This window comes from Tympanuchus pallidicinctus, unplaced genomic scaffold, assembly GCF_026119805.1.
Source record: "Tympanuchus pallidicinctus isolate F22 unplaced genomic scaffold, pur_lepc_1.0 scaffold5, whole genome shotgun sequence".
NCBI lineage: Eukaryota > Metazoa > Chordata > Aves > Galliformes > Phasianidae > Tympanuchus > Tympanuchus pallidicinctus.
The window spans coordinates 52,128,365-52,146,961 of NW_026294769.1; the positions used below are offsets into that span (position 1 = coordinate 52,128,365).

The 18,597-nt window shown below is 38.9% G+C and overlaps 1 protein-coding gene across 5 annotated transcripts; it reads right to left on the reverse strand.

Moving 5' to 3' along the window:
* Window positions 1–2,293: 2,293 nt before the first annotated feature.
* On the reverse strand, window positions 2,294–18,597 carry CUNH8orf88 (chromosome unknown C8orf88 homolog). 5 transcript variants are annotated; one of them, XM_052703386.1, is made up of 7 exons: window positions 18,570–18,597; window positions 13,642–13,702; window positions 8,594–8,686; window positions 7,779–7,855; window positions 5,181–5,262; window positions 4,289–4,395; window positions 2,294–2,567 (listed from the first exon to the last, which is right to left on the reverse strand). In XM_052703386.1, exons 3-7 carry the CDS (start codon window positions 8,670–8,672, stop codon window positions 2,529–2,531), a joined length of 384 nt encoding a protein of 127 aa, XP_052559346.1. In that variant the 5' UTR covers window positions 8,673–8,686; window positions 13,642–13,702; window positions 18,570–18,597; the 3' UTR covers window positions 2,294–2,528. The 5 variants fall into 5 exon arrangements, with proteins under 5 accessions (XP_052559346.1, XP_052559345.1, XP_052559344.1 ...); XM_052703385.1 differs by lacking the exons at window positions 13,642–13,702; window positions 18,570–18,597 and adding an exon at window positions 10,019–10,876; XM_052703384.1 differs by lacking the exons at window positions 13,642–13,702; window positions 18,570–18,597 and adding an exon at window positions 9,803–9,975.

An 18,597-nucleotide genomic window follows, 5' to 3' on the forward strand; every position in this document is an offset into this window, starting at 1 on the left:
GGGATCAAGGCATCTTTACTACTTAAGAAAAAAAGAAAACCAGGTCATATCCTCCTTTAATGGCACAGATACTATTATAAACACAGAAATCTGTGATCCAGCTACTTATCTACTTAAAGGGCATCCTAACATCCACATTACACTCTTGAGATGAGAAATCAGTGAACAGTTTAAATCTCTCCTGCCTTTAGCAAAGTAAAAGACAAACCACTCATTTTCCCTTAGATCTAGTTGACTGTTTTTACTTTGTCACAACGTCCATCTGGTGTATGTATATTTTCTTTTCTAGAGGCTAAACTGGTACTGAAAACTGACACTGTATAATCAGGTTTATTATGTTTTTCCAGTTGTAAGAAATTATCTGCTTAGAGGTGCTGGAGCAGAGAAACTCATTCTAGTAGATGCCACACATCCTCCTAATAAAAATTCTCCGCTTGTTTGCTAGTAAACAAACACTTGCATGAATCATAAAAACTTGTGTATCGCTTAAGAGTTTTAAGAGAGCTATACAATGAAATTGCCTCTGACACATAATGGGGAAAAAGATCAACCAAACTCTAAGACTCTCAGATGAAAAAGAAACATACTCAAAGAAGATTTTTCTCCTCAACATTAGTTACTGTATGAGGTTTACATGGCAAGATTTTAGTTGGCTTCTATGAGCAGAGCCCATCAGTTCTGCTGCCCAGAACTGAGCCATGAGCAATGCTTGGGAAAAACTGCTGCACAACAGTAGCTGGGAAAGAGAATTGAGAAGTGTGAGAAAAGTAGGTCTGCAGCCATCGTCATCAGGGCAGAAGGAGGGCAGGAGGTGCTCTAGAGCTGAGCAGAAGTTTCTTGAAGCCCAGGAGAAGCTTGCCCATGGTGTACCACACACAGCAGATTTCCACATGCAGCCCACAGAGAGCCCCTGCAAGAGCAGGCTCCAGAGCCAGAGCTGCAGCCTGTGGAGCAGAGCCATGGTAGAACAGGAGGTCTGAGAGAGCTGCTGCCAGTGGGTCTTCGTGCTGGAACAGTCTGCTCCTTAACGATGGGCCCCATGGTACAGAGCCATATTGGAGTGGTACTTGGAGAGCTGCAGCCTTTGGGAAACCACCCAAGAAGGATTCATTGAGGAAAGACAGTCTGTGAGAGGGATGCCACACTGGAGCAGGGGCAGAGAGCAACAACGAAGGAACAGCAGAGACAAAGCATTATGGACTGACTGCAGCTCCCATTCCCCTTCACTGCTCAGATGAAGGTAAAAAAAGAGTGGACAGGGGAGAAGGTGTGCCTGCTTTTGTTTCTCACTGCTCTAGTCTGTTAATAATAGGTAATAAATTAAATTAATCTCCCTGCACTGCTTGCTTTGCCCACAGCAGTAATTTGAGAGTGATGTCTCCTGTCCTTATCTCCACCCATCCCAATCTCACAGTATTTACTCCTCTTCTTCTTTTGAGGAAGGACAGCAAGAAAGGGGTGTATTAGAGTTTAGGTACCTGCTGATGTGAAACCACCAGACTTGCACACAGTATACGAATAGAATATACTTGCAAGCTAATTTTAACTGACCAACCACTGCTAAAAATAAAAAAAAATAAAAAGGAATTTAAATAATATGTTTATTAGCACAATTGCAGGAAAAAAAACAATATCTGTGAAAGTAAACTTGACATTTTTCTGCACTAATTAATATTCAACATAATCTGATTTAGCTCCTGCTACCTTTTGCCACTGAAAGGCTAAAAACTTGCCTTCACCACCCACAGCATGTTATTTGAGGTCTGAACTCAGGTTTTGAAGATGATTACATTCGTACAGAATAACTATTACTAATCCTTGTCAACTGAAAGTTGTTGTAGATGAATACTCAGACTTATGCTTTCTCTTCTAAATACTGTTCTAGCTGAACCAAAATAAATTACAGCATCCACTATGTACTGGCATACACTTTACCAGGTAAGACAAGTAGTGAAAAGCTGTATTGTTTCTTAATGTCGCCCACTGTTTCCAGTTAGAAAAGTGAATAAATAACTGGACAAAAGTGAAGAAATAACTGGACCGTTATTTACAAGCAGCTTTGGGAAATGCAATGATTCACATTTTGTGAACAGGAAGATTGCAAGAGAAGAGAAGAAAAAAACAAACCTTTAGGAGCACATATCCTGACACATTTGAGATTTGATGGTGTTTGTTATTCTTTTATTACTGGTAAGAAAGGAGCAAACGAGGCCTCAGTCAAGTACTGCTTTAAAGTTTATAGTCAAACAGTAATGCTAGGTAATGCAGCCTATTCAAAGAAAACAACAACAAGTCACACCAAACTGTAAAATGATTTATTTTCACTGCAACTGAACTACCATCTCAGGTGCTACGAAGTATTTTGCCTTCTGAAGCATTCCAGAAATTACAGATAGAAATAGGTATTTGTACAGACTTTGTAAGCTCCTGTATTCACGTGTAGGCACCCAAGTACCTTTAAAAATCTTGAAGGTCTACATTACATGTAGCTCCTTCACTGATGGATTTCTCATCTTCCAAGCTACCTGTCACTTCTTGTATATGTCAACAAAAGGGTTGCTGTTTTCCTGCAAGACAAACCCTCAAGTTACTTCAGTGACAAGAAAACTAAGTTTCCGTAGGTCTGCTTATAAACCTTTTCTACCAACAGAAAACAAAGATTTTGAAAGCAGACACTATCAACAGTAACATAATCTTATGTCTAAAACAATCTAACAATGCACTTATGCCACCTTCCTGCACATACACTCACCCACCCCAAAACAATCTTATGCACCCCACCCTGGCTTACACCAGCTTCTACTGTATTTTCTCCCTAAGCTGATTCCTTGCAATCTAGCTATGCCATAAACAATTTTCTCGCTCAGTCTTCCCCTCCAATTTCTGCACGGGTCCTCCTTTATCCATGAACATAACTATGTAAGAGCATGCGTTATCAAAATTGATATTGTATGTTTTCAAGCGAGAGATTTTTTGGCATTTAAATATCTTTAATAGCCAAATTTTCATTGCCCTTAATACAAATAAGGTAGTTTGTGAATTTTATGCCTCAACACACCACAATAAAACTGACAGAAGAACTAGGACAAAAACCTTTTTCGGTACTTTATTCTTTAGTTTGTCTTCTAAAGATCTCTGAGTTTTCTACTTAAGTATTCATGCAAACATATAAAACCTCTTTCCTTGTCACCCCCTAATAACTTGCCCCAGAAACAAGATGCTGTCCAGGACTGCTATTTAAAAGAAACCAACTGTCATACTAAAAATTAATTTCTCAAGATCAAAAATCCACAAGGGACTATTGAAAGGATATAGGTAAATCTATCTTAATCCAGCTATGACAGTGCAGAAAAAGGCTATTTTTCCAGTTGCATTTTTAACTTTCTTTTTTTTAGAACCAGGCATTAACACTTAAAAAAAAAAAAAAAATTTGCACTCTGGCTTATACAACTTCACTTAGAAACTCAAAGGACTGAAAAAGAAGGGGGAAAAAAAAAATATTGAAATTCAAGAGCTGAAACTTTTTAATCTGAAAGCTGGCTTTCAAACAACTAAAACCTCAAAGCCTTACTTTAAACTTGAAGATAAACATCACAGGAAGATGTAAAACATCAAATCAAGAAGATGGGATGCTGTCTACATAACTTTGTTTTTCCAAAGAATAGAGCTTTAAAAAGTTTAGAACAGCCTTGAGATGTGTCCAGATGAACATTATCTCAACCACTCTTCTGGTAAGAGCTCTGAAGAACTGCACCCCAATGACACCAATAGTGGTAAGATGCAGGCTGGTTTCATAACATGAATGTTTCCCCACACATGGGCAGAATGCAAACCATTGTTGTTTATTCTTGGTGTACCAGGTATTTGAGGATTATTTCTTCTCCAAGGTTACAGTGGCTCCATTGGATATCTTTCATATTCATCATATATTTCTATCAAAAAGTACAGAATATGCATTCTGCAGATGCATGGATGAGAAATAACGATAACACAAACTACAGTAAGTTCATTAATACAATTTTTATAGTGGACGCTGATGCACAAACTCTGAAATCAGAACTTGTCCAAACCTTCAAGACTATTCTCTTTGATTTTGAAAAGGCAAAGCAGGAATTAAGATAAAAATCCTAAATTACACTGCACTATGATTTCATGTAGACTCTACATTTGGAAAGCTTTCATTGACATAGCAGGCTAGTCTGAAGACAAATGTTTCTTAGCAAATGGCTATTATAAACCTCTATGCTTGTTTTTTTAAAGCTTCCCCTGAAATAAAGAATACACTTACTGGTTTTTCAAGTACAATTGGATGATCAGGCAGAAACTCTGGCTTCTTTTGAGAGAGCGAAACGCTTGAAAGCTCCAAGAGGAAATCTCTGCTGTATTTGATCCTTTCTGTAAATACACATAATTAAGCTCAAAATTGATGTTTAATGCTCACAAGTTGAGAATGCAGAGAACTGATGTGTCTTCTTGTTAAAGAGGGACATAAATGTAGTAAGGGACATGGGGAAATACTGGTGGCAGGCGGATGGCTGGACTACATGATTTTGGAAGTCTTTTCCCCCATCTTGGTAATTCAATGATTTTAGACAAAAAAATCTGCTTTTATATAAAAGGCAGTATTAAAAGCAATACTAACTTAAGCCTGATCTTGTATGTTGGTAGTAAATTACATAGCACCTCATTTTATTTCTGTCACACTGACTAAGTAAATACAGTAGACTGTTCCAGACTATTAAGGGTTTGGGTTTTGTTTGTTTTTTTTTTCAATACAAAAGAATGCAAAAAGTGAGCCCAATTTTATGCTACAGACTCCCTGTAATTTGTTCAACAAGGAAATACCAGTAGTTTGTCTCGGAACCCTGGAAGACAGCCTCTTTGAAACTCACACAGAAGTAGCATGTTTCTACAAGGCAAATCAAACTTAAGTCTCATTACTCTACCACAGGAGGTTTTCCAGCTCACTTGTGGCAAACATTTACACTTACATGGAATGTTATGGGAAAAACAATAATGTTTCACACTGCTCTTAAACTGTGCTATAGAAAGGAAACAAAACTCTCAACTAATCATAAAAGAAAAACAACCAATATGTAGCCCACATCCCTTCAAAATTCATTTGCCTTCTACCCAGAAAACACAAATCTGACAAACATCTGCTTACAATGCGTTGTTACCTTTTTTTGCATCCAATTCCTGTTTGGGTTGAAGAGGCACTGTGTTTTGAGTTAAGATCTTCATTTCGGTCACTTCAGATAACTAAAATAGGGAGCAAAACTGTTAACAGGAATAGGGGTCAAGTAAAAAGTCCGAGAGATTTCACTTGAATGTGTAAAACATTTCTTATTACTGGTCATATATAATAAGGGAACAGTTCAACTACTTACAGAGCAGTGCAGGTATTACTTATTACTTATATTAGGAGTACGCACATTTGAAACAGCAATCATTCAGATAGGATTTTACAATGCTATTGCTGTTTTTTAATTACATAAATATCTCCTCCTCCTCATTTATCTAACCTAAACACTGCCAGAATCCAGAGAATAATAAGAGGACAAAAGACTTTCCTTCACACAGAATGAGAGATTTGGATTCCCACACAATGATTTAGTGGAGAGTTGCTAGGGCAGTACACTTTGGTTGCAGTTAGACTTGATGATCTTTAAGGTCTTTCCCAACCTGTGCAATTCTATGATTCTATGAAATGTTTCATAAGCACCAAGACCCAAGATTTACCGTACAACACTGAGTTCCATCTGGCTAAAAACAACAACAACAACAACAACAAAAAACAAACAAACAAACAAACAAAAAAAAAAAAACAAAAAACCCACACCATCTTGAAATCAGTATTTGGGAAAGTATTTGTTTCCTGAAAAGTTCCACAGGAGTTTGGCCAAGGAACTGAGGAACTAGGAAGGACTGGAAGTTTTGCAAAGCACTTCTTTTCGAAACCCAAGATAAAAGAAATCACAAAAAACCATCACGTACACCACTACGTCTTAAACTTCTCTGCATTGATTGTTCATCTTAAAACAGATCTCCCAACCCCCTCAAAAAAAAAAAAAAAAAAAAAAGTCATTTTTTTTTCTCAAATACCTACATGTGTAAAAAGCAGGAGCTATTTATTATTTTTGAAAAAGATAGCAGCCAACACTCAGTATTTTAACTGCACTACTAGTTTTCAGGGGGTGCTAAGCACATTGCAGTCACAGATAAGAATTACAAAATGGTAAAATATTTTAGCATTACCCTGCTCATACTTCCACTTTCTGTGGTTGACCAGTTACCTTTTCCACAGGGAATAAAATCTGAAAGATCTAGGGATTTAGAAGGATTAAGTTTCCAGCGAATCATGCTGCTATTTCTAACTGCCACTTTCTGATTTCTGAGCAGTCGTGGCAAATCTGAGCTATTAAGAAGCGCCTTCAAAGTACAGCAAAGGAAGGTGTATTAAAACACTCTCAAGGCCACAGCAATTTATAGTAATGTGTGAGACTGTCATCACAGTACTGGCCAAGGAATTTTAATCTCATTCTGAGGCAGATGGGGAAGGCAGGCGAGAACTGAGGAAACAGGAAGGACTGGAAGTTTTGGAATGCACCTCTTTTTAAAACCCAAGATAAAAGAAACCCCCAAAAGCCACAGCAATTTATAGTGATGTGTGAGACTTTGTCACCACAACATTTCTTCCTGCACCACTGGCATCACTGCACTCTGCCAACCGCTTTCTAATATCACAATTTATGGTATGTGTGGTTTTCAATTCAAGACCTAAATAGTGGAGAATCACCACATGCAAAAACAGTCTTTTACATGCTCGCATGTGAAATGCATCTAAGAGAATGGAATTAATCTATAAAGAACAGGCCTACATCACTGCATGTATTTTCAAAACTCTAAAGTTCATTTTCACATTACACTTAAGTTGCAAGTTAAAACTGTCAGAGCCTTGTCAAGCCTTTCCTTCCATATTAGGTGATGCAGTGAACTCAGCACTCTCTGTATCTTTTCTTTCAAAACTGCTTTGTATATCAGGAAGGAATAAAAAGAATACTTGGCTTTAAATTATTCACAGTGCAAAATCCAGGAGAAGCTCTATCTGGATTCTCAGGCACTTACACTCCCTGAACATCATTTTGCCTGTAACAAAGGAAAACATAATTTCACAGCTAGGATTTTTTGCCAGTAGCAGCTGTAGAGAAAGCTCAAGCTTCAGTACTACCTCATGAAAACCTGAACACTTTCCACAGGCTACACATCTCAACTAATTTTTTTAATTAGTTAATTTTTAATTCTTTAAAACATCTAATTAATTATCATTAAATCATTAAATTAAATCATTTAAATCAGGTTGTTCACTGCTACCTAGCTGCTCAAAAATTGACTTGAGAATAGTGCGGAACCTATCATAGCTTGATTTTCTTCCTCTCTGCAAGTGGAAGCACTGCTAACAAAATGCCTCCATTATTATACATCTGGTTGGAATCTCACACTTCTTTTTGACACTTCTAGTGTCAAACACCCAGATTTAATGCTTTAATATGGTAAATATCTCAATGGGATCACAGAATCACAGAATCACAGAATCACAGAATTGTAGGGGTTGGAAGGGACCTCCAGAGATCATCGAGTCCAACCCCAAGGACAGCATTTGCTAGAAATACCACTTTTCACTGAGAAACACAAAGGTTCCACTCAACTTTATTTCATGGCATGCTGTAACATGCACCTTCATCAGCTTTGTCAGTCAGTATTTACTCAGTACTCACCCAGTCAACCTTACTCTGCAAACATACTTGAGCATTGCTAGGTAATTCAGTCTGAAAGTTGAAAGCAACTTCTGATGCTGGCAAAGATAAGAGAAAACATTACAATAAAAGTACTGTAAATGTAACCTGCGATTTTGTGATACTTGCCTTCAGGGCATTACTGAAATTCAACTACAAAGAGATTATACAGGAATTCATTTATTCACACACTAAAAGCTCTAACTCACCACAGGACCAATTTTCCACTTCTACCATGAATTTTAACACAATATGAAAAATTACTCAGTTTCTTTCTGCATTGGTGATGCTGGCATTGTTTCTCCGGCCACTACAGATTTCCAACTTATTAATAGCTTCAGTAATGTAATACCCAGAATGCATAAACAGGTTTAAAAAACAAACCAACAAACAAATAATACATACACCTGATACAAATATTGCATTTGGTGAATTTTTAATTTGTTTTTTCCACTAACTTGTATGAAGGCTTGATAACAATACAGTAAAACTGAACAATAATCTGTTTGTTAAATTACACGCTTTTAATGTTTTCAACAGAAATAGTCAACTAACCCAAGAGTCCAAATTTAAGGCCTGATCTGGTTTCCTACAGTTTGCCAGATTTACAGATACAAAACCAGAAAACCTGATGTACTTTAAATTAAGATTTCATCACAGAGATGATATAGAAAGACCAATGCACAGCTATACATCTCTGTAGTTTGAATAAATTAACTTTGAAACTCTAATAAACCGTACATACCCTTCCTGTCTCTTTAAAAGAAGCTGACGTTTCGGCTTAGCAAGCTACTCACCTTGTTTAGAAGGCAAATGGGACGCAGGTAATGCTGGTTGGAGGGATTTGCCAACGAACTGCTGAGCTCCCTTCAGCATTTTGAAGTGCCACGCTTTAAAAAAAAAAAAAAGCAGCAGGATAAATAAGCAAATAAATTCACAGGAAACTATCAAGTCCATTGAAACTACAGATATTAACGAAACTAAGAATTCCCCTGTGTTACAACCTTCTCAACTCAAGAAAAGATAAGGCTGAGAAGTTGTAGACAAAAACAGCAATGAAAACTCCTGCAGAATGAACTGAGACTGCTGACTTGGAAGATTAAATTTCATTTTATCCAAATTAAGAATGCTTACTTAAGGCTATCTACTAGATACTAAATACGCACACAAAGCAATGCATGACTGATATCAGAGAATCACAGAATGGTCAGGGTTGGAAGGGACTGCAAAGATCATGAATCTCCAACCCCCTGCCACAGGCAGGGCCACCAACTTCCACATTTAATACCAGCCCCAGATGCCCAGGGCCCCATCCAATCTGGCCTTGAACACCTCCAGGGATGGGGCATCCACAACCTCTCTGGGCAGCCTGTTCCAGCACCTCACCGCTCTCACTGTAAAGAACTTCCCCCTGACATCCAACCTAAATCTCCCCTCCCTCAACTTAAAACCATTTCCCCTTTTCTTTGATATCTGCTGCATCAGAAGGTGGAAAAAGAAAACCCCAGTTTCCCCGTGTATCCTGATGATAAATGGCATGAGTGCTGGTAGATTCTAGAATGAAGCAACCATTTTTAGAAAGCATTCTCCTGTAGAGCAAGACAAGATCACGTAGCAATGACAAACATCCCATTCTCCTTCTTGCCCCCAAATTTCCAAGGGTGCCCACAGAACCACACAGTCACAAATAAGGAAGCTAAGAGAGGGCAATCTGGAAAGGGGCAAGATCAGTGTTGGTGCTAAGATAGCTCAACTTCGTCCTTTTTAAGCCCAGCAGGCACAAGGATGAAGCTACACAAGATCTCCACAAGTCACCCAGCCTAACCTTTTGCATTCTCACACTATTCTATCCTTGCAATACCAAGAAAAGCAGAGCAAGGCTGGCCCTGGCAGCACCGCCTCCATGAGGGAGCGTTACTCCAGGGCACCTGCCGCAGCCCAGGCTTTCTCCTCGCACAGCCCACAACCCGGCTCCGCGGCTCCCACCCGTCCCCGCCGCTCACCACCTCCCCCCGACCCCCTGTGGGCCATCAGGTTCCCGCTGCCCACCACCTTCAACCGCCTCCCCGGTCGGCCGCCCGAGCCCCGCCCGCCCCCAGCCGGGCCCTCGCTGCAGCCGTTGAACGGTCACTGTGCGCCCGCCTGCCCGCGCCGCTCCCGGCGGGACTGCGCCCCGAGATAGCCGTCCTCTACAGCGCAGCCATGTTGCCTTGGGGCCTTACCGCAGAAATAAGGAGAAAGGGAGTGACTTTGGTACACAGCCCTACGGCCTCCCCAGGTGCAGCCACCTCAATGAAGAAGAAAACCCGCAGGCCCGAGAGAACACACACTGGAAACTGAAAAGCAGCCCAACCGCACCGTGTGTCACACCAGGGAACGGGCGCCAGCTGCCCACACGTGGCCGCGTCCTGCTTTGGAGTTCAAACGTGTTGCCCTTGCAGCATGGCATCAGCATAGCATCGGCTCTGCTAACTCCCGAGGAGGCAGATCAGAATTTGCTGATGTTAGTTCCTTAGATTCCAGGTTGTCACCTTAGTTATTTAAATTCACAACATTAATGAAAAATCCTTAACTTCTTAAATCTTTTAATTATTTTAGTACATAAATTTCCTGACGCTTCCTCTGACTCCAGAGGTTCAAAACAGGTATGCAAAATCATACAGCTTGATTACATAAACAGCAAATACCTCGATAAGGAATTTTATTACTAACGTTAAGATTTGCGATACTAATTTTCACCTATAAAGACTTTTTTTTTTTTTGCTCCACCAACCATACTTTTGGCTACTACTTTTTTCTTCACTACTTTTTTCTTCACTGCCACCTCTGAATTGTTTGCCTCAAGTCAGATGAGCAAAGTACGATACTGTCCCTGAAATGGAGGCTAATAGATACAGGTCTCATGTTCCCGTAGCATTTTTTTCCCTAACACAACACTTTCCAGTTAGATTCCTGCTATACAGTGCACCATCACGTTCTTGAATGGGTGTAGTACCTCTTCAAACCTGCTAACCTGCTTCCTGCCATTTGAAGTATGGTTTGGAGTCATCTCTCCCAAGTGTATCATTACTTTATATCGCATCATGTTTCTTCTGGCCCGTGTCATCTGTTCTCTGAGGATTATAATGTAAAACAGTTACTTCCCTATCCAGATCAACCTTATCCTTTAGCTAAACCAGTGCTATTTATTAATTATTAATATGTAAGCGCGCATAAATGTTACATGTCTGCTGCTACTGCAGAACAGTTCCTGACAGAAAAGTCAGTGGGGCAGCCAAGACAAAGCTGCTTTTTTTTTTTTTTTTTTTTTTTTTTTTTTTTTTTTCCCCACAGGGCTGTTGCAGTTTTGAAAGAACTGTGTCACAGAATTACAGAATCACAGAATGGCCAGGGTTGGAAGGGACCTCAAGGATCACGAATCTCCAACTCCCTGCCACAGGCAGGGCCACCAACCTCCTCATTTAATACTAGACCAGGCGGCTCAGGACCCCATCCAACCTGACCTTGAACACCTTCAGAGATGGGGTCAGGTGCTGCAGAATGCTTCCGTATGATCAACACAGCTTTTCTTGTGGTTTACATATCAAAATGACATTATGTACAGTGATGTAGTTTCGCATGTTATTCTAGTATTTTTGTAGGTTTAGATATGCTGAGGATGGATTAAACAGTAGAAGCCATGCTGGTATATTTCACAAAGGCTGTGGGCTGGGCTGCTGCTGCTGTTAATACACAAAGGAAGGATAAAAGGATGGGGCAGAAATGGGGTCCGAAGAGGAGAGAAATTGAGTGTGCCAGATAATTTGCCAGCTTGTTGCGTCTGGTACTGCTGGGAAGATGGAAATATTAGTGCTGGTAATGGCTGTTTTTTTGAGGCACTGATCATCCCAGCAGGAATAGTTATCACCTTGCACGCTGCCACCCTGACTTGGCAATGCCAGCAGTAGCAGTGAGGCCAGCTTTTCAGCATTCTGGCGCAGGCAGAGGGAGCACTGGACCACAGCCATTTCACAGAGCCCAGCAACCTGCTGGCTTAAGCCACCACGTACTTCGCTTAGAGAGAATCCTGCTTCTGACTGTGGTAAGTGGAAACATAAGTTGCTTTGTCCACTTTATCAGCTGCCTACCAGTTTCTCTGGTGCTGGTTTCATTCTTGCAGAAATTTCTGCTTCATTTGATGTTATTTATGTTCTTGCATTATGTGTTGATAGGCCAGTGATCTCTCAAATATGTGATACAAATAACTTGAACAACCAATATATAATCCTTAGTTAAGGATTATATATTTTATCCTTAGTCAAGAATTATATATAGCAAAATAGAAATATCGCAGCTTTTACTCATGTATGAGCAAAAATCTAAATGAAAAACAACAAAAAAAATCTCTATTTGATGAACTAATAGGTTTTTTTTTATTATTTTTTTAACGTACTTTTTTGTACTCCTGAAGTATAAAGATTTGAGAGATGTACAATCACATTTACTCTTTTCACTAGATACAGTTCAGGAAAGCATAAAGCACTAATGAAAAATGGTTTCCATACTGCACGTGTAAAAATGAGCAACTGCACATCTAAATGAGCATTTAATTGTAATTTTACATTATCTTCCAAATGAATGGCAGTTAGTAGCAGAGTGATGGTGTGCTGAAATGAAAGGACTCTCAGGCTAGCCTGGGGGCAGACTTGGTAGTTGCAGGTTTTAAAAGACCTTTTCCGTGTAATTTCTCATTCAGTTGTGCCAGGTGTAATCAGTCTACTTGCATGTGTAATTGTGATTTATGCATCAGTCCTTGTTGAGATTTTTTTTTTCCTAAGGCCACTTTCAAAGTAACTTCATCACACATCAGAAAATTTCCAATGCCATTTGTCTTCATTAGTCAGTCACTAGAAAAACACTGCAAGAGAAATGTGTGTGTGTATACATATAAATGTGCTTACTGAATATTTTGGTTGTATCTTGGTGAAGTGGTTACTTCAGCTGTACTTGTCATCAGCTTTTTCCTTGTCACTAGCACAAACAAAGAATGCAAAAGCTTTCTTTTACTCCTGTCTGTTCCTAAAGTTGACTTCCTAAGTATAAAGATTTTTCACAGATTTGAGAATTTAGAATATCGATAATGATGATTAATTGTATTCTTATAGATTAGAGAAACTGTTAAATTAAAAGCAGGAATTTATTGGTGCACTTAGTGCCTACAAAACATGTAACCAAAAGAGGTTTGAATGCTGATGATCAGTATACAATACTGCACCAAGTATGTTAATAAATGAAAATGTATTTTCTTCACATACAAAACTTTCACTTCTGTCAACTCTCATGCTTCTCTTGGATTAAGATTTTAAGCTTTTCTTTAAAGTTAATTTTCTGGGATCATTAATTTTAACAGAATCTCAACATTTAGCCAGGCTGGATGTGGCTCTGGGCAGCCTGCTCTGGTGGTTGACGACCCTGCACATATCAGGGTCATTGAAACTAGATGATCATTGTGGTTCTTCTCAACCCAGGCCATTGTATGATTCTATGATTTGTCTTCCAATTTTTTAATCAGTGTAAATGTGGAGAAAAATCTAGAAAACACCAATCGAAGTAATCATAAAAAGATCAATAAATCCCCAAAGGGCACATAAAAATAATTTTACAAATAAGTATACAAAAGATACATAAACATTAAACAGTCATTATTTTGAGAAAGGACTGCCTTGCTCATCTTTCATCACTGTGAGATGGCAGTACCGAATTATAAAACTTAATTACTGCACCTAAACTGAACATTGCATTCAGGATTCTGTGAACTGAATGCTCTCAGCAACTGCAGACACTGAGCACTGGAATTTCAACTGACCTTATTTAGTAGGCTCTGAGAATCACCTGCTGTTCCTCCTTCAAGAAGAAGATCCCAAAACCTACAGGCAGGAAGATGAAAAGGCAGAAATATCACAGAAACCACAGCATCCATTATGTTACAGAGGTTTTACATCAGCATCTGTTGTCACTACCAGGACCAGCACTGGTGCCCCACACTTCTCAGAGTTGCCCTTTTGATTTTAGAAAGCTCAACCGTGTATCTGTTGAAGGAACTAGCATGTGGAGGGCACATCTCAGAGCAGAGCTGTATTTTGATAGAATCGCATTGGATAATGTGGAAGAAGATGCCATGGGACAGTTGATCCTAGAGAAGCAAAACTGCTGGATTACAGTAAATGGCTTAACAACTTTTGTGCATGCAAGAAGATCTTGATATTTTCTTCTAGTCTGTGGTTATATCCCTTGTTGGCTTATTTCGTATTAACAAAAACATGAAAATTTCAATCTGTGGTCCTACAGATCTTCAACTAAGAATCAACAAATGGATTAAAATTTATCCACATCTGTTGTTTCCAGAACAAATTCTGTAGTCTGTGCACAGACACCTAGTGGTAGAGAGATTAATAGAATATATTTAGATATAAATAGATAATGTGTATTTTTATATATGCACAGGAAAAGAGACTTAAGCATTTCATAGTTCATAATATCCTGGAAGAGTTCCATTTGCTTTGGGAGAATGGAATTTTGAAATTGTGGCTTAATTTAGTGAAAATTTTGTACTTTTTATTTCACCCATAGGTTTGGGCCAGAATTTCATCTGTTATTTGTATAGATTCCCCGTGACCTTTTTCTATCTGATATATCTGTCATAGCTTAATTACAAGACCTTTCTACTTGAACTGGAGTTAGTCTCTGAATTTTAAAACAAACTTCAAGAGAAATCTGCTTATGTTCCAATAGTATGTAAAATTTTGCTTTCCAGTATTTCATTGATGGGAATTACTTCTAGTTCTTACACTGACTGAGATTACAGTCATAGCTTTTAATACCAGGAATTCAAATAACATAACTAAGAGTCACTTTAGATTGAGACCATACAATATGATTCAACAGTTGCCACCCAACCATGCACTGATAAGTCAGCATACAGTAAAATGGAGACAAGAGTCAAGACCAAGAGAATTATTAATATATACATATATATGTATCAACATTTGGATGTGATACAAGGAATCCCTTTTTCAGCAGTTGTGCAAAAGCGTAGTTAATGTACAAATTACAGCCATCAGAACAGTGCATTCATATTTCTCAGATCTGAGATAATCTATTTATGTTACAGCTGTGGGGAAAAGTAGTTTTTAAAATTGTTGACAGTTTTATTTACAGACCAAATAGGAAATACAATTCCAACACAATAAAGCAGTTACGTGTTCAGATGTGTGTGTATACATGAGAGGGTAAGAATGGCATCAATGATTCTTCCACTATCACACACCCTGGTTTGTCATCCTAAAACATATTTTTGTAAAATGGCTAAATAGAAGTTACCAAGTACTGAAAGTAAAGAATCCTGACCTCATTTCTCTTTTCTTGCTTGTAAGGTAGGGCTGTCTTATAAGGAATCAGAATGAAGTTTCTGACTTATTCAAATTTTAATTTACTTACAATATTAATATTTCTATAGCTTTTAAGTGAATATCTGTCTTAAATCAGTTCACTCTATTTTTCTAATTGGTGGTGTACATCTAATATGCTGACAAACTCTCAGTCAATGTAAGTTCAGCACATGCTGAAGTTTCATGTGAGATGTCATCTCTGGTTCTGTGTTCTATGTGCATGTGTCTTAGGTTTTTAAAAGCACAGTACAGCAGAAGTGCTTTCCAGTCCTTTCTGTCTGCACCTGTATTTACTTATATTCTAAGACAGGTAATGCATCATGTCATACCCAGCAGATATGTTCTAATCTTGGAAAAGGACAGTGAGAACTACTGCAGCACCCTGCAGCTTCTTTCTGATTCGCACTTCCAATTCCCTCTGGAAGCAGGGCAAGAAAGAGGTGGGGGATGAGCCTCAGCCTTGTCCTAAAGTGGATTCTGGAGCACGTACCTACCAGTAACACAGATACAACCTGGCTGTCCTGTGTGCTGTCCAAGACAGCAAATATAAAAGCGTCATTCTGTGCTTCACTGCCTGGAACTAAAAGCCCTTGCCAGGCAAACTATCCTGAGAGAACCAAGTTAGTACACTGGAGAGATTTGAGAAATAACAGATAAGAGGCATAAAGTCTAGCATTTAGCAGCCTTCTTTTCTTTAGCAGAAACAGCAATTTGATAGTCAGTGAAACAACTCCCTGCCTGGCCTGGAATTCCTTGCAGCAGGAGCTAATTACCAGAAGTGGGAAAGCCCAGCAAATGTAGGATACTTTGTAGTACTGGAGTGCAGTAAGGGAAAACTAATGCCCTGTGAGGCTTGGCATTCCCTGCTGGAGATTACCCAGCTAACAGAAGACAGAAACTGTACAGTTTATGCTCCAATACCCTCAGCATTTACTTACTGCCTGTCACCTAATCTTGCCACTTCATTGTAGCAATGGACCCATCAATTTAGGACAGAAGGGTCTTTTGGCCGAGATTTTCTCATCCATATACTCTGAGCCTTATCCTGTTACTCTGCTCTTCTTAAACACTCACAAAGGCAGAGGAAAAGCAGAGTCACCGAACAGCAAATACAGGAGGATGTCAGAAGCAAAATCATTGCCAATCTCATCAACCAAACATAGGTTTAATTGAAGACACAGAAAGCAAAAGCAGTGCCTGGTAAACATATTCTGTAAATGAAGCCCTACACCCATCACAGGAATCAAAAATAATCTGCTATTTTGAATATAGCAGTCCTGAGTGTGTGCACTGGAAAAAGTTCACTGCCTGCAAAACAATAACCTAAAGTCTTTGACATTATTGAGAATGAATAGAATAGAGTATTTTTATGGCCCCCTAATGGCACAATTGAGAGTTTTAGATTCATCTTACAAAAAATAAGAAGAAAACAGATCAAAAAAATCAGATCAGTTTCTCATTTTCATGTAGGAAATACTGTTTGATTAAGAAACAGTCCCTTCCCTGAGCACATACTATTTAAATCTCTATGAGGATATTTTATCACTTTCTTCTTCCTTTGCCTGCTTTCAATAACCAGCATTAGCAATGGTCCAGTACACTTACTGCAGTGTTAAATGTATGTACATATATCTATCTATGAGCTATTCTGGGCATAACAAGAATAAGAATTGTCCTGTGGTAATATCTTTTGTTTCAGAGCTGCAAACTCTTCCTCATATCAGTGCACTGTAAGTACTGTGGCTTCTAGCCTGGCTCTTTCTCTGGCTCAGCAATGGGCATTGTCATACAGCACAGGGCTGTGCTGTCTGTGCGTGACAGCAGCATTGATTTTTCTGCACTCAGCGAAGCATAAGATAAGAGTTCTCCACACTTAACCTGCCCTGTCTTCTTAATGCTAAAAGCATAGGAAAATCCAGCAGTTCACATGACAGAGTCTGAATTAGGTGAAGTTACAGTATTCCTTCTCGAACTCATGATGGAGGACTATGAATTGGAAAGCTTTCACTTCCTCCCAAAATGAGATATATGCCAACCTTTCAATTTGGAGTTTCAATTACACTGAATTGTGGGAACTTTTGCTTTACTTCCAGACCATTTCTAATCTTATTTGAAATGGAAAGGCTGCATAGTGTTTTTGGGTGGTTTAATATGTTAAAATCACAATATACTTAATGGTTACTTTTTCTGCATTTTATTCTAAAAACAAAGGCAAGTAAACGGTTTATTCTCATTATCACCAGATCTACATAGTGTGATAACTAGGCCATTTCTGCCTTTGCAAAGTAAATTATTGTTTGCACATCTGAAGTTTTACTATAAATAATAGCTGTGATATTATATATTTTTAAGTTTGGGAAAAAAAAAAAGAAACCTCATTTGTAAGGTTTGTGTCTTCTTCAGTATCAGCCTGTGTTGCAAGGACTTGCTGCAAGGACCAGGCAATGGGCCCTATTTTGTACCAGTTTTTTTTACTGGTGACAGGACGTTTTGAACAAAACTGGAACTATTCTGAAAGGAAATGTAGATTCCAGTGATTTTTTCAAGACACCTCCAGTATCTTGTCTGTTTAGCAATATGTAAATGAGACCACTTCAGCGTTTTTCTAATCAGAATAAAATTAATGAATCTAGGGACAGTTCTCACGCTATCCCTGTATAAGATAGTATAAAGTGATGCTTATAGTGGTGATTAACCTTATCAGGGCTGGAAAAGAATCATAGAATGGTTTGGATTGGAAGGGACCTTTAAGATCACCTAGTTCCAACCTCCTGCTATAGGAAGGGACACCTCCCTGTAGACCAAGTTGCTCACAGCTCCACCCAGCCTGGCTTTGAATGGTTCCAGGGAGGGGGCATCCACAGCCTCACTGGGCAACCTGTTCCAGTGTCTCACCACCCTCACAGTAAAGTCTTTCTAATACCTAGTCTAAATCTACCCTCTTCCATCTTAAAGCCATTTCTCTTCGTACTGTTGCTACCTGCCCTTATAGCTTTCCTGTAGGCCCCCTCAGGTACCGGAAGGCTGCTGTAACCGAACGAAGGCTGACTGCACACAAACGTAGGAAGAGATTAAAGCCTAACAATGATGAGAACTCTTTTTTTTTTTTTCTTTTTTTTTTTTTTTCCTGTGTGTGTGTGTATGTGAGAGATCTCTGGCCAAAATCTAAGCCATTTCACAGCATACTATGATATGTAATTCATTCTGTACCATGCATGTATTTTTAATAGTTTTGCTTAACTCCATTATCATCCAAATGTCCAGTTTAGAGGATCTAAATACAACATTACATAGATTTGTAAACATTACATAGCTTTGTAAAAGTTTGTGTATGCAGGGGACATACACAAGCATGATCAAATCTCAGAGCGGGC

Excerpts from the sequence above, each read along its gene's own strand:
- CUNH8orf88 (XM_052703383.1), bottom strand. The coding sequence starts at position 9,827 with ATGGCCCACAGGGGGTCGGGGGGAGGTG. Across the intron at positions 8,687-9,799 it reads CAGGGGGTCGGGGGGAGGTG|CGTGGCACTTCAAAATGCTG; the intron begins GTGAGCGGCGGG and ends TTTTTTTTAAAG. Across the intron at positions 4,396-5,180 it reads GGAATTGGATGCAAAAAAAG|AAAGGATCAAATACAGCAGA; the intron begins GTAACAACGCAT and ends GTGTATTTACAG.